The 23,761-nt window shown below is 43.5% G+C and overlaps 1 protein-coding gene across 2 annotated transcripts in view; it reads right to left on the reverse strand.

Annotated features, from left to right (window-relative positions):
- The window catches only part of LOC126202889 (protein argonaute-2-like), a 333,247-nt gene that overhangs the window by 89,728 nt on the left and 219,758 nt on the right, over positions 1-23,761 (reverse strand). For both annotated transcript variants that reach the window (XM_049936951.1, XM_049936952.1), the window contains exons 14-15: positions 15,872-15,990; positions 15,596-15,780 (exon numbers count right to left, since the gene is read on the reverse strand). In XM_049936951.1, the coding sequence (XP_049792908.1) occupies positions 15,596-15,780; positions 15,872-15,990 (304 nt within the window). The remainder of the gene's footprint in view (positions 1-15,595; positions 15,781-15,871; positions 15,991-23,761) is intronic.

A 23,761-nucleotide genomic window follows, 5' to 3' on the forward strand; every position in this document is an offset into this window, starting at 1 on the left:
AATTGGAACATTTGGAAGACAAAATGCTAGTATTCTTAAACTATTTATTTGGCTCTAGTCAGAAAAATGTTAGCAAAACCAGCCATTCATTAATTCCAAAGTAATTAACTGCTGTGACAAGACGCAATTTTTCGATGTATTCAGTTAATTGAGTGAGTTAGGTTTTAATTGTAATTTCTAAAATTTGAACTTCGAACAATGTGTAGTTTCAGCACCTATTACTGTGATGATATATAAGGGCTGAGTAATCTGTGCTGGTTAGAACAATAACAATGCTTCAAAATAACTTTGGAATAAGTGTTAAACAATTAGACCGTGTGTAAAAACAGTGGCAGTGTCTTGCTCCATATGCACCTGTTTATTCTTCACAAACTTTAAATTATGTGGTTATGTTTTACGGCTCATAGATGTTCAAACCTGCCCATGAACCATAGACCTTGCCATTGGTGGGGAGGCTTGCGTGCCTCAGCCATACAGATAGCCGTACCGTAGGTGCAACCACAACGGAGGGGTATCTGTTGAGAGGCCAGACGAACGTGTTGTTCCTGAAGAGGGGCAGCAGTCTTTTCAGTAGTTGCAGGGGCAACAGTCTGGATGATTGACTGATCTGGCCTTGTAACACTAACCAAAATGGCTTTGCTGTGCTGGTACTGCAAATGGCTGAAGGCAAGGGGAAGCTACAACCGTAATTTTTCCCGAGGGCATGCAGCTTTGCTGTATGGTTAAATGATGATGGCGTCCTCTTGGGGTAAAATATTCCAGAGGTAAAATAGTCCCCCATTCGGATCTCCGGGAGGAAACTACTCAAGAGGACGTCGTTATCAGAAGAAAGAAAACTGGTGTTCTACGGATCAGAGCGTGGAATGTCAGATCCCTTAATCGGGCAGGTAGGTTAGAAAATTTAAAAAGGGAAATGGATAAGTTAAAGTTAGATATAGTGGGAATTAGTGAAGTTCAGTGGCAGGAGGAACAAGACTTTTTGTCAGGTGAATACAGGGTTATAAATACAAAATCAAATAGGGGTAATGCAGGAGTAGGTTTAATAATGAATAATAAAATAGGAGTGCGGGTTAGCTACTAAAAACAGCATAGTGAACGCATTATTGTGGCCAAGATAGACACAAAGCCCATGCCTACTACAGTAGTACAAGTTTATATGCCAACTAGCTTTGCAGATGATGAAGAAATTGATGAAATGTATGATGAGATAAAAGAAATTACTCAGGTAGTGAAGGGAGACGAAAATTTAATAGTCATGGGTGACTGGAATTCAACAGTAGGAAAAGGAAGAGAAGGAAACGTAGTGGGAGAATATGGATTGGGGCTAAAAAATGAAAGAGGAAGCCGCCTGGTAGAATTTTGCGCAGAGCATAACTTAATCATAGCTAACACTTGGTTCAAGAATCATGAAAGAAGGTTGTATACATGGAAGAACCCTGGAGATACTAGAAGATATCAGATAGATTATATAATGGTAAGACAGAGATTTAGGAACCAGGTTTTAAATTGTAAGACATTTCCAGGGGCAGATGTGGACTCTGACCACAATCTATTGGTTATGAACTGTAGATTAGAACTGAAGAAACTGCAAAAAGGTGGTAATTTAAAGAGATGGGACCAGGATAAACTGAAAGAACCAGAGGTTGTACAGATTTTCAGGGAGAACATAAGGGAACAATTGACAGTAATGGGGGAAAGAAGTACAGTAGAAGAAGAATGGGTAGCTATGAGGGATGAAGTAGTGAAGGCAGCAGAGGATCAAGTAGGTAAAAAGACAAGAGCTAGTAGAAATCCTTGGGTAACAGAAGAAATATTGAATTTAATTGATGAAAGGAGAAAATATAAAAATGCAGTAAATGAAGCTACAAACGTCTCAAAAATGAGATCGACAGGAAGTGCAAAATGGCTAAGCAGGGATGGCTAGAGGACAAATGTAAGGATATAGAGGCTTATCTCACTAGGGGTAAGATAGATACTGCCTACAGGAAAATAAAAGAGACCTTTGGAGAGAAGATAACCACTTGTATGAATATCAAGAGCTCAGATGGAAACCCAGTTCTAAGCAAAGAAGGGAAAGCAGAAAGATGGAAGGAGTATACAGAGGGTCTATACAAGGGCGATGTACTTGAGGACAATATTATGGAAATGGAAGAGGATGTAGATGAAGATGAAATAGGAGATATGATACTGCGTGAACAGTTTGACAGAGCACTGAAAGACCTGAGTCGAAACAAGGCCCTGGCAGTAGACAACATTACATTAGAACTACTGACGGCCTTGGGACAGCCAGTCCTGACAAAACTCCACCATCTGGTGAGCAAGATGTATGAGACAGGCGAAATACCCTCAGACTTCAAGAAGAATATAATAATTCCAATCCCAAAGAAATCAGGTGTTAACAGATGTGAAAATTACCGAAATATCAGTTTAATAAGTCGGAAGTGCAAAATACTAACGCGAATTCTTTACAGATGAATGGAAAAACTGGTAGACGTCGACTTCGGCGAAGATCAGTTTGGATTCCGCAGAAATGTTGGAACATGTGAGGCAATACTGACCCTACGACTTATCTTAGGAAATAGATTAAGGAAAGGCAAACCTACATTTATAACATTTGTTGACTTAGAGAAAGCTTTTGACAATGTTGACTGGAATACTCTCTTTCAAATTCTAAAGGTGGCAGGGGTTAAATACAGGGAGCGAAAGGCTATTTACAATTTGTACAGAATCCAGATGGCAGTTATAAGAGTCAAGAGGCATGAAAGGGAAGCAGTGGTTGGGAAGGGAGTGAGACAGGGTTGTAGCCTGTCCCCAATGTTATTCAATCTTTATATTGAGCAAGCAGTAAAGGAAACAAAAGAAAAATTCGGAGTAGGTATTAAAATTCATGGAGAAGAAGTAAAAACTTTGAGGTTCGCCGATGACGTTGTAATTCTGTCAGAGACAGCAAAGGACTTGGAAGAGCAGTTGAACGGAATGGACAGTGTCTTGAAAGGAGGATATAAGATGAACATCAACAAAAGCAAAACGAGGATAATGGAATGTAGTCGAATTAAATCGGGTGATGCTGAGGGAATTAGTTTAGGAAATGAGACACTTAAAGTAGTAAAGGAGTTTTGCTATTTGGGGAGCAAAATAACTGATGATGGTCGAAGTAGAGAGGATATAAAATGTAGACTGGCAATGGCAAGGAAAGCGTTTCTGAAGAAGAGAAATTTGTTAACATCGAGTATAGATTTAAGTGTCAGGAAGTCGTTTCTGAAAGTATTTGTATGGAGTGTAGCCATGTATGGAAGTGAAACACGGACAATAAATAGTTTGGACAAGAAGAGAATAGAAGCTTCGAAATGTGGTGCTACAGAAGAATGCTGAAGATTAGATGGGTAGATAATGTAACTAATGAGGAGGTATTGAATAGAATTGGGGAGAAGGGGAGTTCGTGGCACAACTTGAAAAGAAGAAGGGACCGGTTGGTAGGACATGTTCTGAGGCATCAAGGAATCACAAATTTAGCCTTGGAGGGCAGTGTGGAGGGTAAAAATCATAGAGAGAGACCAAGAGATGAATACAATAAGCAGATTCAGAAGGATGTAGGTTGCAATAAGTACTGGGAGATGAAGAAACTTGCACAGTATAGGGTAGCATGGAGAGCTGTATCAAACCAGTCTCAGGACTGAAGACCACAACAACAACAACAACAACAACAACAACAACAGATGTTCAACAGTAAACTATTGTAGCAGTACGTGGAGTTTCACCGGCTAACTATTAATTAGGCTTATCGAAGGTTAAATAATAATGCACTGGCCATGTAACTGTGTAATATTGGAGGTTGTGTAAAGTAAAAATTAAAGTACTGTGAAACACACCTGTTGGCTACATGATTTACAGTAGTGTGTGTTGGAATCCACAACCCATTTTTCAGCCAGTGTAGCAAAGCAGTACGTCGACACCAAGGACAAGCATCAATCAACAAACAAAATAATTATAGCACGTGGAATTGCCACAAACAGCCGCGACTACAGGGCGAGAAGACAACGCAAAGTAAGTTGCGCATCACAACGTTACCTCGCGCAACTGAAGCAACGGGAGTAAATTAACTGGTGGTGCAGATTGTCTTCTATACTTACGTAATTACAAACAGTAAAGTAAATGTCACTGCCAGACCCTGCTTACTTAGTAGCCTAATTTTATAACAACAGTTAATACAACTGCAGAACTGTATTTGCCTTAGCTTATATTTCATTATTTTCTTCTGTTATGTGATCTTGTATATTATGTGTGCTTCTGAGTACAAATTACAGCATTGAATACATACGGGTTGTAGTTTGGCTATGGTTATTGCCATCCATTCTGTGCTATGAGTGTTACTGTGATTTGTTTATTTCTTGCTTGGGTGACTCATTTGTGGCTCGGTGTGGCAAACCATGAGGTTGGTGCAACTGCAGTAGATAGGGAGCTGAAAGCAAACTCTTTCAGGTGAAAGTAATCAGGTGGAGATGAAAACAGAAGCAAGTAGTAGTGAAATGTCGAAGGATTCCGGTACAGGGGACAGTAGCTTATCAACAGAGATGGGAAGTCTGAATGCAGTGTTGTCACCAATCATGGAGACGCTCAAACGTGATGTGTGTAAACTTATGTCTGATCTGTCCATTGTTGACATGCTAAAAACATTATTGCATGATAACAAAATATTATTGCATGACAACAAACAATTAAAGGAAGGTATTAAGTGGCAGAAAGAAGATATTAGGCAATCAGTAGACACCCAGAGAATATTATTGCAAGATAACAAACAATTAAAGGAAGATATTAAGCAATCGGTAGAGCAGATAAACAAATGACCGAGTGAGAAGATCGTCGAGACTAATGAGTCTCTAAAGAAGCTGGCCGAGTCAAGTCATCAAAGGATAGTTGAACCTAAAGTTCAGTTTGAGGAGAACATTGCAGTAAGTACTAAACATTTGGGAAGGGTAGAATCTGACGTCAAAGAAGTGAAGGAAGAACTTACTAAAAAGGTTGAGGTTTAAGACAAGCATTTCAAACGACTGGATGAGAAATTGAAACACTGTAAACACAGGATATCAGCTGTTGCACTAAACCGGGATGCTTACGCACGGTGAGTAGAAGAGGTGTACAGTGAGCTAGGCAAGACTAAGGAACAGGTCGGTCAGCAGGTGGAGGACCAAGTGAAATCACTATTACATAATGGAAGCATTGCAGGAGGTAGTTTAATTGGTATACAAAATGATGTCTTTCTTCGTATAGGGAAGTTTAAGAACTTTGAACCGAATGGAAGATGGCATCCCACAAATTTCCTAGATCAATTTAAGGGCATGTTACCTGAATTATGGGATGAGCAGAGGAAGGTACACTTTGTTGCAGCAAGATTGGAAGGTGAAGCTGTTACCTGGGGTATGAGGGTAGGTCGTAAGTGTACAACCTTTGCTGAATCTGAAAGGGAATTTTTGCAACAATACTGGTCGCGATGGAAGCATAATGAAGTATGTAACAGTCTATGCCAAGGTAGAAGGTTTGAGAGAGGGTGTGACCAGAACTTAAAGAAATTTTTTCAAGATTATTCAAGATTATTATGAGAGGAACTTGTATTTAGATGAACCAATGACAACAGAAGCAACAGTGTCCCCGATCATAAGTAAACTACCGACTGGAGTTCAGGGTAAGTTGCTAGCAGTCCCTAGAGACGACAAAGAGGCAACAAAGTCAGCTTTAGGACAATAGACACGATGTAAGAGTCATGAGGAACAGGAGGAGAAGATGATACAAGAGTATCAGGGAACAGTGAATCCAATACAGATACCCATTCAAACCATAACAGTAGAAATAATGGATGACATAGGAATAATAATAATGGCAGGAGACATTATGGTGGTTTCTGTGGCCATGGTGGGCACAGAGGACATCGTGGTGGCTACGGATATCAGAGCTCAGGGCACAATGCATCAGATGACCAAGTGCGAAACTGGAAACATAGCAAGTGGAAAGAACATATAACATATTTAGGGCAAACACCATGTGGAAAACTTTAAACTATACCACAATGAGCAAGATTGACGACTGACTAATATACTGCATGTGACATGACTGAATCTGTATATATGTCAGCTGCTGTTGTCCTTATGTACAAACATTCATTTCTGATTATTATGAGGTTTTATGAGGACACACTAATTGAGTGAGACTTAACTAGGATGTGTTACTGCCATGTGCAATATTATAATTTTTCTTCACTTTCTATCTGTTCAGTGTAGATTATATTTATTATGTTTCTTCCTTCCCATACAGTGATAAGGTTTGGGTAATTACTAGTGTATATAGGTAGTGCTATCCAAAAGGTTTTTAATTTTTAAAAAAATCCTTATTACACCTGCTTGATGATTGTGTACCACTATTTTTGTATTATTCACCAGTTACTGAGTAGCCAATGTGTTTATGATGTCAGATAGAACATTGTAATGTCTACTGTAGTAGTAATAGGCTATGAGTAGGTTGAATAAGCATTGCTAGGATGACACTGAGAGCGTCATTAGCCTATTTCATGCACACCAATGGACGGATTACCACGAGGCGAGAGTGGCGAGCAGACAACTATACTGCACATCTACCTGTCGCTGCAGATCCGACGCTACAACCACTCCCCACCCCGTTTCAGTGCAAAGAATGCTCCCTTGTGACGCAGTGTTGTGAGTAGTGAAATAATTTTTTTCTGGATTTCACGACCTAGTGCTGATGGAGGTTCTCTAGTTTTTGTGCCTAATAGTGTCATCAGTGATCTGGAGTAGCAGCAAACAAATGTGGTTTTTTTTGTCTCTTCCTTTCAGGGACCTGTATATCATATATAACCTCTTGTATTTGTATTTGTGAACCTTTCTATTTCAGAGACTTAATATTCTTGCATCTTATTATATTAACCCTTTGTTTATCCACTGTGTTGTAACTGTTTTGTGATACAGGTTGCATTGTAGGTAGGGTTCTTTTATTATGTACATTTTCCTCTATTTTGACAACTGTTTACTTACTGTTCTTTATGTTACTATGATTGTGAGTAATTCATGTCTCGTCCACAATGTGGCAATGGGTCTATACCGGGGGGATGAGGCAGTATAACCCCTCCCTCTGCACCATCTCATTAATCACTTGTGGGAGAAAATTCTCTAAATTTTCGATATTCTCTTCGACAATTCGAAAACATTTTCTTGTGGGAATGTAAGCTTATCGCCATATTGCTGGCTTGGTTGCAGAGTATCTTTGCGAGCGGCTGCATTTTGCAGAGCTGAACATGGGCACAGAGCTGTAATGTTGTGCTGTGGGTAGCTCTACATGTGAAAGGCATTATTATGGAAGTTCAAGTATTGCTACAAGTGCTGTTACAGTGAAGTAATGAGATACGGAAGTGGATTCAGAGCAAAGTGCATAAAGAAGTAATTAAATACGAGCAGTGCCGCCGATAATGTGCTCGAGTATCTGCCCGTTGCGTGTTGTATCGTACAACATCAATCATCCGCTTCGTGCTCCACCTCCGAGAATGACCTAATGTCAGTCAGCAATATAGTTTACCACAAAAGAAAGCATTCAAGTGCCAGTGTCTTGTAGCGAGCGTTAGAACATGCGTTCGGTCACCGTGGTTCTGCATCATCAACAATCAGCCGCGCCGCGGCGGTTACACGCACGCTCGTACAAGTGAGAACTGTGAACTGTAATTTAACTTTATGAACAGCGTTATATTATTACAAGTGTCAACAAGGTCTGGTACCACATACCTGTGTGTACATGATGTGTGTTACAAACTTTTCTTCGAATATTCGGATTCTGCAACATCAACGATCACCTGCATCGTGTCGGTTAGGCGCACGCTCATCCACATGATAATTGTGGACAGATAATCATCAAGAATGTGAAATGGCATCAACACTTATGAGAAAGTAAGCAGTGCAACCTGTGATTTTCTTATCGTCTCAGAATATAGTGGTTCATACCAGATGTAGGACAGTGTTGTGTTTAATGTTGAGTGGCTCCCCTTAACCCGCTTGCATATCTAGATGCATAAATTCAGGCAAACCAGCAGCAGTGTGGAGCAGAACAATACGACCACCGCGCGAGTGTCAGGTATGTGGTGTGGACAGGGCGCATGGCCGAAGCGAGAGCCAGTTTAAGGGACCCCCACAATTTGTACCCCCGGGCATGTTACAACCTCTGTGTTAGTTATTCAGCCTAACTTCTTGTCTCTACTGTTTATCATTCATGTTTTAACTTCTTTTTAAGACTACAGGACATGGCTATAAAAAAGTGGGACTATTGCTATAAAACATACTAAACAACGTATATATGTAATTAATTACTGCCATCCTCAATATACTGCCCTCCCCCATCCCTACAATGCTCCATGCGAATTTTCCACTAACAAAAATAGTGCTGCAAGTCTTTCTCTGTGAGTTCCTTGATGATCAATGCCACTTTTTGTTTCACTGCTACAAAGGGCTGAAATCTTGTTCCTTTTAATACAGATTTGACCTTAGGCAACAGATGAATGTGACATGGTGCTAGATCAGGTGAATAAGATGGTTTGTCTAACACTGGGATGCTGTACTTTGCTACAAACCTCTTAACAGACAATGTAATACAATCCAGTGCTTTTTTGATGCAGAAACTAAAGCTTGTTCTTCCACAATTGGGGATGTTTCTTCCTTATTTTCTCATGCATTTGAGCAAGAAGCTCATGGTAGTAATGTTGATTAATAATCTGATCTTCAGGAACCCAGTGATTTGCTCATTAGGGCTTTTTTCAGTATTGGTGAAGTTGAGCCATTTTAGTGCATGAATCGGTGCTTAGTTTCTGGATCATAAGTGAAAAACCAAGATCCATCACATGTTCTCACTCTTTTCAATAAATTAGGATCATTTTCAGTGGTATTCAAAGTGCAAGTACAAACATTTTCACACGCTTCTTTGTGTTCTATCGTGACAATTTTTGGTACCAGTTACGCATGCCCTTTTCTTGTGTCAAACTGTTTAATTTATTTGTCAATTCCTACAGTTCTAGCAACCAATGCAGTACTCAGCTGACAGTCAGATCAAATCAGATCACCTACTTTTTCGATATTTTCATCCGTTTTTGACGTTGAAGGATATCCTGGGCTTCAGTCATCTTCATTGTGTTCTCGGCCAACTTCGAAACACTTGAAAAACAAAAACTCACATATGTGATAAATTGTCTTTTAGTAAAAGATGGGTTTCAGCAGTAGTTTTTCCAAGTTTAAGTGAAACTTCACAACTGTTCATCGCACTACTACACTCATGCTCATAAATTAAGGATCATGCTGGTACATGGTGAAACAACACTCTGGTAGGCAGTTTGCAGGTTTAAATCACTTCGGGATATGACCATGCGGTGCATTTGACTTGCAGTCATCACACGGTGATGCTGGCAGCAGTCCATATACACAGATGTGTGTTGGTGCATGTCAGAGTACGGTACAGTGAGTAAGTGTGCAGACGTTTTCAGATGTGCTAATGGTGACTGTGTGTTGAAAATGGCTCAAAGAACACATATTGATGACGTTATGAGGGGTAGAATACTAGGGTGACTGGAGGCTGATCAAACACAGCAGGTCATAGCACGGGCCCTCCGTGTGCCACAAAGTGTGATTTCAAGATTATGGCAACGATTCCAGCAGACGGGAAACGTGTCCAGGCACTACAGTACGGGATGTCCACAGTGTACAACACCACAAGAAGATCAATATCTCACCATCAGTGCCTGCAGACAGCCACGGTGTACTGCAGATAGCCTCGCTCGGGACCTTACCGCAGTCACTGTAACAGTTGTCTCCAGACACAAAGTCTACAGATGACTGAACAGACACGGTTTATTCACTCTGAGACCTGCAAGGTGCATTCCACTGACTCCTGGTCACAGGAGAGCCCGTAAAGCCTGGTGGCAAGAACACAGTACACGGTTATTGGAACAGTGGTCCCAGGTTATGTTCACGGACGAATCCAGGTATAGTCTGAACAGTGATTCCCGCCGGGTTTTCATATGGCATGAACCAGGAACCAGATACCAACCCTTTAATGTCCTTTGACAGAGGAACTGTTACAGGTCAGGTGTATCGGGACATCATTTTGCACTAGTATGTCCACCTTTTCAGGGGTGCAGTGGGTCCCACCTTCCTCCTGATGGATTATAACGCATGGCCCTACCGAGCTGCCATGGTGAAGTAGTACATTGAAACAGAACATATCAGGCGAATGGCGTGGCTTGCCTGTTCTCCAGACCTAAATCATATCGAGCACGTCTGGGATGCTCTCGGTCAAGGTATCGCTGCACGTCTTCAAACCCCTAAGACACTTCAGGAGTTCAGACAGGCACTGGTGCAAGAATGGGAAACTATACCCCAGAAGCTGCTCAACCACCTGCTCCAGAGTATGCCAACCCATTATGCGGCCTGTGTACGTGTGCACGGTGATAATATCCCATACTGATGTCAAGATACATGCACAGGAAACAGTGGAGTTTTGTAGCACATGTGTTTCAGGACGGTTTTCTCAACTGATCACCAATACCGTGGACGTATGGATGTGTGTTGTGTATGTTCCCTATGTGCCTATATTATTAGCGCCAGTTTTGTGTAGTGACACGTTGTGTGGAACCACATTCTGCAATTATCCTTAATTTATGAGCATGAGTGTATTAATTTCACTTATTTTTCTGGCAAAACAAAATAATAAGTCTTACACAAATTAAGGCCATGGCCACAATGTAGTAGGTACCTGCATTTTGAAAATTGTCATCCCTCGACACCAAAGAATCCCTCCGATTCAGCCAGGCCACTTGGAGGCAGCTCTTCTGCAGTGACAAGAACTCCCTCGCCCAGTGTGCTTAGAGTCTCATGAAGGCCTTCACAGACAAGCGCTATCCCCCAGACCTAGTCTGCAAACAGACCGCCTGTGCCATTTCCCAACACCTCCAATGCTACCACCAGCCCCCTTCGTCACCCAACTGGAACAGCTGAACCACACCCTTTGCCAGGTGTTTGATTACTTATCATGCCCTGAAATGAGGGACATCCTACCCGAGATACTTTCCACCCCTCCTAAAGAGGTGTTCCATCACACACTCAAATTCCACAACATCCTAGTCCATCCCTATGCCACTCCCAATCTCAACCCCTTGCCACAAGGATCATATGCCTATGGAAGACAAAGGTGCGAGACCTGCCCAATACACCTGACCAGCACTTCCTACTCCACTCCTGTGACGGGCTTATCCTTTCCCGCCAGGGGCCGGGCCACCTGTGAATGCAGCCACGTCATTTACCAGCCCTGGTGGAATCATTGCACAGCTTTTTATATTAGAATGACTAGCAACTACCTGTCCTCTAGGATGAATGGTCCACCAACAAAATACGGCCAAGAACAAAGTAAACCACCCTGTGGCCCAACAGGTAACCGAACATAACATGCTTGATTTCAATGGTTGCTTCACTACCTCAGTCATATGGAGCCTCCCCTCCACCACAAGCTTTTCTGAACTGTACGGATGGGAGTCATCTTTACAACACATTCTCTGCTCCTGTAATTACCCGGCTTCAACCTACAGAAAAATATTATCGCCACACCCTCCACTAAACCGTTTCCACCCCCTTTGTCCTATCACCTCCTCCCCATTCTCATCTCTCAACCCCGTTGTTTGCCAATGTCTCCCAATGCACCTGCCCATCTTTCCCCAATCCTCTCCTTTTTTGCTCCATTTTTCCCACCTCCTTGTCCACAACCTCCTGACTATATATCTGTCGCCTTTCTACCACACACTCCACGAGAGAGCGCTCCTCTTTTACCCCACCCTTACACTGCTATCCCTTCTGCTTCCAGCTTCCCTGCCCCTTGAGACTCCTGCTTTAACCCATGTGATACCTGCATTCCGGTCCACACTGCAGGAGTTGGCAGTCATGTGTATGTGAGTTGTATTTGCTTGCTTGTGTGAATGAAAGGTGTGTGAATGAAAGGTGTGTGTCTCTCTTTTTCCACTGAAAGCTGTGGACGTAAGTTTATGTGTAAGTGTCTTTTAGTTGTGCCTCGCTACATTCCATCTAATTATAATTTCGAGTAGTATCTACACAGATTTGTCTGACAGCAAGTGTTTTACTTTTAAAAAGCATTCAGGCATATCCCTGTTTTAAAAAAATCTAAGAAGGTTTATCCAGTTGTTTCTTTTTTACCATGAATATGACTATTTATCATTATGAAGTATGAACAACCGATGTTTCTATTTCAGCTTTGACACTTAGGCAGCAATGGGGAGGGTTCAAATGAAAAACTGCCTGTCAAAACTGTGGTTCAGATGGATAGAGCATCTGCACTGTAAGCAGGAGATCCTGGGTTAGAGTACCGGTCCGGGCACACATTTTCAACATGTCCCCAATGATGTATAACAACACCTGTTTGCAGCTAGGGTGTCAGTGTCAATTTAATTATCATTTCAAATCGAAAAAGTTTCTCAGTTTCTCCTCGTCAACACCTTCTATTCTCTACAAGAATTTCTATTCTTGTAATGTGTAAAAGGTGGTAGGTACTCTAATGTTACTCCAACTGCAGTTCTGGCTAAAATACTTCTCATTGCGAGAGATTCATCGTAGTATGGGAGTGAGATTTGCCTGAATTTCAGATGTGATGAAAATTTGGATGTTAAAATAACATTTTCCAACACAATGATGAATCCTTTTAACAGCATATGTATTTTCCAAAAGCATTTACAATCATTTACAATGGCTAAACTGTGACTGACTCCAAGTGCTTTGCACCACTCAATATACCCCCTGTCCTAACAATTTATGTTCTTTGGCCTATTGTCAAAAACAATTGCATTTCCTGATTTACACACACCAAAAAAAGTTTTGCATCACCTCAGTTCCCAGAGTTCTGGAACCTGTACAGAAAATTGGAAGAGAGATCAACATAAACATCATTTCTGCCCTTTTTATTGCTCATGAAAACCACAAACTGCATGTTGTACCACCATACAGTGAGACCTTCAGAGGTTGTGGTCCAGATTGCTGTACACACTGGTACCTCTAATACCCAGTAGCATGTCCTCTTGCATTGATGCATGCCTGTATTCGTCGTGGCTTACTATCCACAAGTTCATCAAGGCACTGTCGGTCCACATTGTCCCACTCCTCAACGGCAATTCGGCGTAGATCCCTCAGAGTGCTTGGTGGGTCACTTCATCCATAAACAGCCTTTACGGTTCATGTCTGGAGAACATGTTGGCCACTCTAGTTGAGCAATGTCATTATCCTGAAGGAAGTCATTCACAAGATGTGCAATACGGGGTTGCTAATTGTCATCCACGAAGACGAATGCCTCACCAATATGCTGCCGATATGGGTGCACTATCGGTTGGAGGATGGCATTTGTGTATGGTACAGCCGTTACAGTGCCTTCCATGACCACCAGCAACGTATGTCAGCCCCACATAATGCCACCCCAAAACAGCAGGGAGCCTCCATCTTGCTGCACTCGCTGGACAGTGTGTCTAAGGTTTTCAGCCTGACCGGGTTGCCTCCAAACACATCTCCAACGATTGTCTGGTTGAAGGCATATGCAACACTCATCGGTGAAGATAACACGATGCCAACCCTGAGCGGTCCATTTCGCACGTTGTTGGGCCCATCTGTACCGCACTGCATGGTGTTGTGATTGCAAAGATGGACCTTGCCATGTACATCGGGAGTGAAGATGCGCATCAAGCAACCTACTGTGCACAGTTTGAGTCTTAACACGACGTCCTGTGGCTGCACAAAAAGCATTATTCAACATGGTGACGTTGCTGTCAGGGTTCCTCTGAGCCATACTCCATAGTTAGTGGTCATCCACTGCAATAGCAGCCCTTGGGTGGCCTGAGCAACGCATGTCATCGACAGTTCCTGTCTCTCTGTATCTCCTCCATGTCCGAACAACATCGCTTTAGTTCACTCCGAGACACCTGGACACTTCCCTTGTTGAGAGTCCTTCCTGGCACAAAGTAACAATGCAGACGCGATCGAACCGCGGTATTGACTGTCCACCCGTGGTTGAACTACAGACAACATGAGCTGTGTACCTCCTTCCTGGTGGAATGACTGGAACTGATCAGCTGTCAGAACCCCTCTGTCTAATAGGTGCAGCTCATGCATGGTAGTTTACATCTTTGGGCTGGTTTAGTGACGTCTCTGAATAGTCATACAATATCCACAGTCAACGTCTGTCTTCAGAAGTTCTGGAAACTGGGGTGATGCAAAACTTTTTTTAACGTGTGTATAATGAAAAGTCAGTGATTTACAACAAACAGTTAATACAGTTTTAAAGACAATAAATGATGATCCATTCTGAATACATTTTTAAATACTGTTCTTTTGACTTTTGTGAGGAAGTTTGGTTATGAAGTTACAATAAGAACACCTATCACAAATTCATTAATTATATCTTGATTTCACATTTGATTTTATCCCTAAGACTAATTGAGGTACAGTACAAAATTCCAAAATGGAATTTCAGGTTAAAGTTCTGCATGATAATTTCGTAGTATCAAAATGACTGAAAATCAATAGTGTTTACTTCTGAATGTTCAAGAATTGTTAATGAAAAAGTTACTTACAACTGATCTAATTGGTTTTTCAGTATTGACATGATGCATAAAGTGCACAAGTCACATTAAATACATCAGATGACTGATAAATCGTCCAAAAGTCTATCTTTTAGGTAAGTTGAAATTTAAGGATTTTGGTAATTAATTATTGGTTTCATGACAACACAGATATTTCTCCTAACATTTCAACAGGAATGTAGTAATGGAATCATGAGAATGAAATTCTAAATGTTGCTGAAATTTATGACAGAATGTTTATTCACAACATCAGGTATTCTATCTAATTACAACTTTCTGTTAATTACAGTTAAATGCTCTGAAATAATGTTAATGATGTTTATTTGGTATATAAGAGAATGATGCAGTTTAACTTGCTGACAGAAATTAAGAAAAACCATAACAACTCTTGTCCATTAGATATTGTGGACCGAATAAAATACAGTCTGCTAAACTTTTAGTGGTATTGAAGCATTCATTAACTACCCTATAAATAGTCCTATTAGAATAGGAATTACTCACTCACAACTGTACATATTAAAAAATGCTTATAAATGTCTAGCACATAGCCATATTTAAAATTTAATTTGCGATGTGAATGGAAAATGACTTGTACCGTATCATTATGATTTGTCGCGCAGAATGATTCATGGAACATGAAACTAATTAACAAATTACTGTCAATTCCTAAACAGTAGTATTCTCTCACATGGAAAAAGACAAGATTCAAATTTTTAAAAAATCATTTTTAATGAGTACTATCATTTTATTACTATTTACAATATCAAAATTATTGTCATTCTTTAAGTATTATTCTCTCTCACTCTTGTTATTACACTGACACACACACACACACACACACACACACACACACACACACACACACAGACAGACAGAGAGAGAGAGAGAGAGAGAGAGAGAGACGATACAATGTCCAATTTTCAGACTTACCATAGTCCACACGTCTATCATCAATAACAACGACAGCAAGTTCTGTTCCCGAGTTTTTCAAACTCTCCAGTAGACCACTCAGTTTGTATGGTTGAAACCTTCTATCCAATGGAATAACATCCTGTGGTGTGCTGATCGCCATTCCCAATTTTTTACCCACATCTTTCATTTGCTCACCAAATCTCCTTGAGAAAGACACATATCGTAAACACACAAACTAAATAAAAGCTTCTACATTTTACTACAAAAGATTTATACTAAATGCTGAGGAATTACCATAGATCATCTGTGGAGATACGTGTACGATAATTGATAATCACCCAATTCTCCAGTGACCTGCTCCTTAGAAAAGGCTGTGCCTGCCATTTACCTCCATCTGGTTGAACCTTTCTTTCCTAGAATATGGGAATTCATCACATATTATTCTCACTAGTTATGAACAGAAAAGTTATGAACTGGCTCAGGCACACTTATATATATGAAGAGGAATGGAATCGTGGAGAAAAGGTATAACTGTATCTCCATAACCGGAATAAGACTACAGGTGGTGATGAGTATGATACAATATTACAAATAATGGGTAAATTGAGAATGTTGTTCTGGAGAAAGAGGAAATTAAGTAATTTAACTGCAACTCCCATTGTCATGTGCCCAAGGTGGAAAATAAGGAATGTACCTTACTTTTTGAAAAGCAACAAGACCTACAAATAAAATTTGCAGGAAAACACATTACCATAGTCCAGATAGATATGATGCTCACACCTACCACAGTATTAAAACTGTGGCGTCGATGGTTCGTATCGACCACGAAACTTAATATCTGTGAACTCTAAGTGCTCTGTCGAGCCTCCATCTTACCTTTACTTTAGTCAGTTCTTTGTTGTACTTCACTCTGTACGGACACAGTGTCAAGTGTAAATACATATGAGCAACATCATATACGGTAATTAAGTTTTTTATATCCCAATTACCGATTCCATTCCCCTAGTGGTGACCCTGCAGCTCGTTTGTGTTTCGTGTCTTCCGCGCTGGTGTTTATGCAACAGGTTATATGCACTACACAATGACCACGCCAAACAATTGTACGTTTCTTCGCCAACGGCGTATTCATCATTTACACACAGTGATTCGCATTCTCAACCAACACCGTGTGCTAACCTCACTAATTTTCAATGGTCAATGACTCTGATTTTAGAGCATACAATGGACTCAGGCTTCGCGTCACCGGATTATGACCGTCCGACAGTGAAGTGTGAACTGAACAATATTTCGAATTGTCTCTCTTCAAATCGAGTGTTTCAAGAACAAAGTGATCTGCATTCGAAAATGTGTTTGGTTACCCACCGGCATGTTACATCAGTTACTGTCGGGCCATGAGCAACGCTGTCATTACTACAAACCGCACCATCCAGGATTACCAAGCCAGCCTCTGACTTAGCCTCAGTTCATCCGCAACTCCAGAAGACACCGAAGCCACCGTCGTCACCCCCTCCTGGCCGCCCGTCAAAGCTACCGCCCTTATACGAGGACAACCCAGCATCGTGGTTTGCGCTCGTCGAGCATCTGTTCGAGTTACATCATGTGTCTGACGACAACTCAAAGTTTCTCGGCCTCGTCACACACCTCCACAACCACTCGGATTTGATTTGTGACCTGCTCCTTTCGCCGCCACTTGCACCAAAATACGAGTTTGCAAAGAAGGCTATAATGGAACGACTTGCCTGTTCACCACAAGATTTAATAATCGAGATTCTGTACGAGGAGCACCTTGGGGAACGCACCCCCTCACAACTCTGGCACTGCCTTTGACTGCTCGTGAACAAGCATACCGTGCCTGACGCCGTGCTATGGGCTGTGTGGTCTGCCAAACTACCTACCAATGTACAGATCCGTCTGTTACCACACTCGTTCGAGTCCATCAGCTCCCACCTAAGCATCACTGACCAGTTGTATTTGCTGCTGCGACAACATCTGTCGGTTCATTCCACACCATTCGTCGGCACAGCCGCCCCCGCGTACCGACCTTCGGCCGGCAGAGGCAGGGCTCACACCACCGTCACCTCGTCTGCTTCTCCTGGCAGCATTGGCTCACTCTCTCCACTGTCCGAGCACTCCAGGATCGCCCACGCACCTTACGTACCGGTCTATTTACCGGAACAAATCAATGAGGACGAGCCGCCCGCACTGCCACAGTCTCCACCTCCTCCTCACCCTGCACACCCTTTCTGCTGGTACCATAAAGTGTTCAGCGATGACGCCAAGAAGTGCAGGTTGCCACGCCAACACCCAAACACCACCGAGTCCTGCGGGGAACCTAACACGCATCCTCTTAAATTACATTTCGTTCACTCGTCCACCCGGCTGAGTGGTCGTCTCTATGCGACTGTCATTGCATCAGGTCTAGCTTTTCTGGGCGACACTGGTGCTGACGTGTCGATCTACCTACTTCGATGGCTCCACCCGCTTCTTCAGAGACGAAGTCACTTCTAAGAGCTGTCAACGCAACGAGGTTACCTACCTCAGGCTCAGTGAAGGTTACGGTGACTCCATCTCCTTCTCTACGTTTTCCGTGGATGTTTTACATTGCCGATCCTCGGTATGGATTTTTTGTCTCATTATGAACTATCTCCGAACCTCGTACAGGGTTCAGTGCTCCACCTGTGTTACCGGCCTACTGTCAGAATATGACTAGGCGATGCAACTCCGCTAGGACAATGAGAAGCTGAAACAACGCATCGCATTCACTTACAGCAAACTCGAAATGGCTCGTACCTCGCTTCTGCAACTGCAGTCCACGGCGCTGCCAGCTAAACAAGATTGCTCGGCTGAGCCTAGCTCAAACTCTCACCAGGTTAGTCCACAAACTTTGCTTGCATGTGACATTCCAACCCCCCGTCCCCCCCGTCCCCCCCCCCCCCAGTCGCACTCAACTCATCCAGTGCCGTATGTTTCAAACAGTGCTGCTAATGACAGTCGAGTGCACGTTGCGACCACGCCCACCTCTCGGACAGCTACTGTCGTGCTACCTTTCCCCACTATGCCTCATCGCGCCCAACTCGTCCGAATACTCGGCACCGGGACGTTAACCAATCTTATGTGCAGTTCTCCTCAGTTTCTTCTGTCAATGATGGAATGACAGACAAGATAGTTACACTGCCGGCCCTCCTATTAGGCATAAGGTCTGACGCCTCAACCCTATCAAGTTGCGTGCGGCCCGGTAGCAGATTATGAACTTTTGGCGGCAGGTGTTCTGCAACCTTCAGATAGCAACTGGTCTTCACTAATCCACCTCGTCCCCACACACAATGGATCTTTTCAAATGTGCAGCGATTACAGACGCTAAAATGATCATACCTTCACGGACAATCGCCCAGTGCCAAACATCAATGACTTCACTCATATGTTATCAGATGCCACAATTTTCAGTGTTATTGACTGCAAACACGCCTACCACCAGATTCCCATGGCGCCAGAAGATATTCCTAAGACAGCTATTATCATACCGCTCGGTTTATTCCAAAACCACTTCATGCCGAGTGGCCTAAAGAACGCGGCGCAAACGTGGTAATGTTTCATTGACTCTATCTTGCGACAGTTCGAGTTTTGCTTTGCTTCTCTGGACGACATTCTCATTTTCAGCAGCTCAGCAGAGGAACATGAAAATCATCTGTCTATGCTCCTCGTGACCTTGAACTTCAATGGCGTCGAGGTCAACAAAGACAAGTTTCAGTTGCGCCAGGCGTCAGTCTCCTTCCTAGGTTACACCGTCTCCGCTGACGGAATACAGCCTCCCAAATCTCATGTTACTTACAAAGAGCTACGCCATTTCCTCGGCACCATCAACTACCATCCTCGCCATCTGCCTTCCGCCGCCACTGTTCAGGCACCGCTGATGGACGCGCTATCAGGCAAACAAAATTCCAGTATCAAACCCGTCTCTTGGACTGTTCCGATGCTAGAGGCCTTCAAGGCTCTGAAGACTTCTTTAGCTCACACGGTGACACTCGCCCACCCGAGTTATTCATCCCTACGGACGCCAGCAACATCGCGGTGGGGGGCAGTGTTGCAACAACGCAAGGGCGACACGGTTTCTCCCCTTCATTTCTTCTCGAAGAAACTATCTACAGTTCAGAGAAAATACTCTGCATTTGGTAGAGAGCTCCTTGCTGTTTACGAGGCAATCAAACATTTCCGCCCCAATATCAAGGGATGTTCGCTTTTCGTCCTCTCCGATCACAAACCACTAGCAGAAGCATTCAGCAACCCACCTGAGGACACACCCACTTGTCGCTACCGTCACTTTGATGTAGTTTCTCAACTCACGACGGACATCCGTTACAGTGCAGATAACGTCGATGCAGATTTCTTCTAGCGGATCAGTGCTGATTCCCGCATCGTTTATCTTTCCAATCTGGCCTCCCCCCAAGCTTCTGATGAACATTCTCAGGCTCTCCGCTCTCCTGTGAGACCCACAAACATCACTTGTTTTCACAAAGGCAAAATTTCCTGACGAGGTGCAATGTGATTCTTCAACCGCCACACTACGCCCTTTGCTCCCATCCGGGCTGCGCCGACAGTTTTTCGACACCCTGCGTAACCTAGCCCACCCAGGCATTCGAGCCACTACACGTCTCAGGCCAGAACGTTTTGTATGGAATAATATCAAACCGGACTGTCAAACCTCAGCACGTTGCTTCGCTTGCCACCGCAACAAAATCAGCCGCCACACCTCCCTACGTCTGGGCAAGTTCGACATTTCTGCAGGACGATTCTGTCACGTACATATTGATCTGATCCCGCCTCTTCCTCCTTCAGAGGGCCACAGATATAGACCATTTGTCTCGCCGGATCGAGGCTGTCCCTCTCCCTAACGTTATCTTCCGAGATGGTAGCCGAGGCTTTCATTGGCGCGTGGATTGCTCGTTTCAAGTGCCCGACCAATATCACCACCGATCAGGGTCGACAGTTCAAATCGTCCCTTTTCACCATCCTCTGCAATATCTGCGGTATTAAAAAAAATACACACTACCTCCTATGACCTACAAAGCAATGGGTCGGTGGAGAGATGGCACCGCACCCTCGAGACGGCCCTTCAATGCCACGATTGTCTCCGGTCAGAAGCTCTCCCGTGGGTGCTACTTGGTCTACACTCGACCTATTAACCTGACCTACAGGGGACTATATCCAAATTTATTTCTGGCGAGAATCTGGTCCTACCAGGGGAACTTATTCCTCCCCAGGTTAGCGAGGATCTTCCCCCCTCACCAGATTTCATTAGCCGGGTGCACACGCATTTTCAACAAATGTGTTTGCACCTGCCCATCAGTCACCGCCCGGAACTTATGTTCCCACTGAACTCTCTTACTGCTCCCACGTCAGGCTACGTGATGATGCAGTTAGGCAGCCTCTTCAACCTCCTTATCTTATCCCCTAAAAGGTCCTGCGGCAGGGGGGACACGACTTTTGATATCACGATTAAAGACCGCACACAGACAGTTTCTCTGCATTGCCTGAAACCAGCTTTCGTCAATCCTGGCGGTCTCACACCGACACATTCGGACTCTGCAGACGATCCATCCTCGATAGAGAACAAAGATGTGATCCCGTCAACCTCACCGCACACCTCTTCCACCGAAGACTGTTCGCCACCGCTCGCCAGTTTCCCGACCTCGCCCCCTGTCTCACCCCGAGCAGGTTTTGCGCCCTCGCCCCCTCGCCCCCACCCTCACCTCCAACATCGGAGACACACACCCCTACTATCAATTTGTGCTGCAGTGTGCCACCACACCGTGAAGCCGCACAGTGAAGCTCCAATCATTCCGTATGACATTTGGGTGAATGCAAATGTTTCTTGCAGCTGTTGGGAGACAGTTTGAGCACACGCTTAAGTGAAGCATAAAGATATGTTTAATTAAGAGAAGTATCTATTTTATGTTACAGGTAGACGCCAGATTATTTGCAGTGTACAAATATTGACAGTAACACTGGCCCTTTCTGGTCTGAGCAATGTTAGGTAAAGTCAAAGGCAGTGTCAAGGTGGATACACCAGTTCCTGTCAGATCACCAAAGTTAAGAACAATAGGTGTGGCCAGTACTCGCATGGGTGACTGTCCGGGTATGCTACATTGCAATTCCACACCTTTTGACAGTGTCTCACGAAGTGAGAGCATGCGAGACTGTTTCTAGTGATCTGTTCGTCAGATGGGGACATTGAGCTTGGCAGCCTCCCAGATGCTGTTCGAGACAAGTAGGCTGTGCACAGGCACAGGCCTTCACCCTCTCCCTTCTGCCATCATTTCAACACAAACATGGCACTACACTACACACACACCATTTGAGTCATCTACAATCTACAGATACACTAACACACACAACTCTCATACTTCACAAAGGAGTCCTTCAGGGTCTGGCAGCCATTCATACCATACAACATGCCTCAACATCAGCTCAATTAGACCTTTACTTCCTAATATAATTTTGTTTGTTTTGTGTTTCATGTGGTGTTCACAAGATTGTGATAATGGGGCATCTTACGTCTCTGTGGATGCAGTGCTTTGCAGTGCAAGTCGACGCAGTCTTTTAACCGATCGCCAATGGCCACGAGAAGACGAGACCCACATTGTTAAGAGCCTCCCTGCATCTTATTACAATAATTAAAAATAATGGCAATTGAAATCTTTGTAACTGAGCTCGTAATTACTTTGATGGAAAGGTTCGGTCTCTGTTACGAATCGGTTGATGGTGGACATGATTCATTCACTGCTCATCATCCTCATTTCCATTTTGAGGAATTGTGCCAACTTCCTGATCCATCTTCAAAGGTTATTGTTGAGCCTATGGAAACTCCCTCTGTTCACCCCAACTGACAGCAGCAGGCAACATGCCTGCTGGCCAATGTGTCACCATGTTTCTCCACCAACCATGCTGATCACTTGTGCTGCAGAGAGATCTTTGACTGTTCCAAGGTATCACCCAAGGCCATGCCCTTGACAGCTCACCTCACACAACACCATGGGGCTTTTGACATTAGCTGCCACACTTCTTCAGAGTTCATGTTAACAGCACGGGTTTGCATCTGTATTGAGTTTCCGTACTTGCTAGCAGTTTGGAATGTGAGAGGTTCTACCATGTCTCCCATGCTCCATCCTCAAGCTGTGTTTCCTCAAAGGCTTTTTGTCATGATTCTATACCCCCCCCCCCCCCCCCACGCGTGTCCATCCTCTGTTTCAGCACCTGGATTCCTAAGTGCAGTAAAACGTTTACTGTGCAGTGAGGCACAGTGAGTGCCAGAAGTACCAGGAGACTTACATTACCATTTCATTCTCAGCCCCTTCGGTATCCATTTACCCCCAAGAGCAACCAGAAACAAGTTTCTTTTGTCCGACACTGCTGACATCCTTCACCACCAGGTGAGTCCATCTTTGTCCTGATTTCCATTCCCCTGCTTTTATTTGTGTACACATTTCACCTATATGAACACTGTTCCCATGATACCTTGCACTAATCCCCTCTTCAGTGTTTGTTTGTTCGAGTCACCAAATGTTGCCACACCAAATGCTGTAACCTGTTAATTGCTCTCTCCTGTTTAAAAGACTCCAACATGAGCAAGGGCTCCCCTTAATTCCAAAAATGCAAATTCATTATACTGTTTTTTTTTTTTTTGTATTAGTAGTAAAGTCTTCTGGAATAAATAATGCAAATCACCTCATGTGTTTCCTTCAGTGCGTTTAGTTAATTGTTATTTATTCTTGCCATATTTGTGTAAGCCTGGAAACTTACCAGCCCTTAAAAGTGGAGTTAACATTAAGTCATTCCTTCATTGGTGACCCCTGAAGAGTCTTACTACCACATCATGCTGCTTTTTATTTTATTCATTTGGCATGCACTGTGTGTTTCTGAGGGCAATTACTTTCCATTAGGTTGACAGTGCACATCATTCCACTCGCACCCCCCCCCCCCCCACTCTCTGCTTGCACCTCTCATCACCACCCCCCACTCACACCCCCTACCCTCAGTGTACACCACCCTCCACCTGCACCACTTTCTCAACTTGCGCCACCATTCTCATCCCACAACCTCACCCATCCACCACCCCCACCATTTGCTGAGTGGGCTGTACGCACCATAATACAGCCTTAGCACCACATGCTCAGACCCGTCACTGTT

The sequence above is a fragment of the Schistocerca nitens genome, chromosome 9 (assembly GCF_023898315.1).
Source record: "Schistocerca nitens isolate TAMUIC-IGC-003100 chromosome 9, iqSchNite1.1, whole genome shotgun sequence".
NCBI lineage: Eukaryota > Metazoa > Arthropoda > Insecta > Orthoptera > Acrididae > Schistocerca > Schistocerca nitens.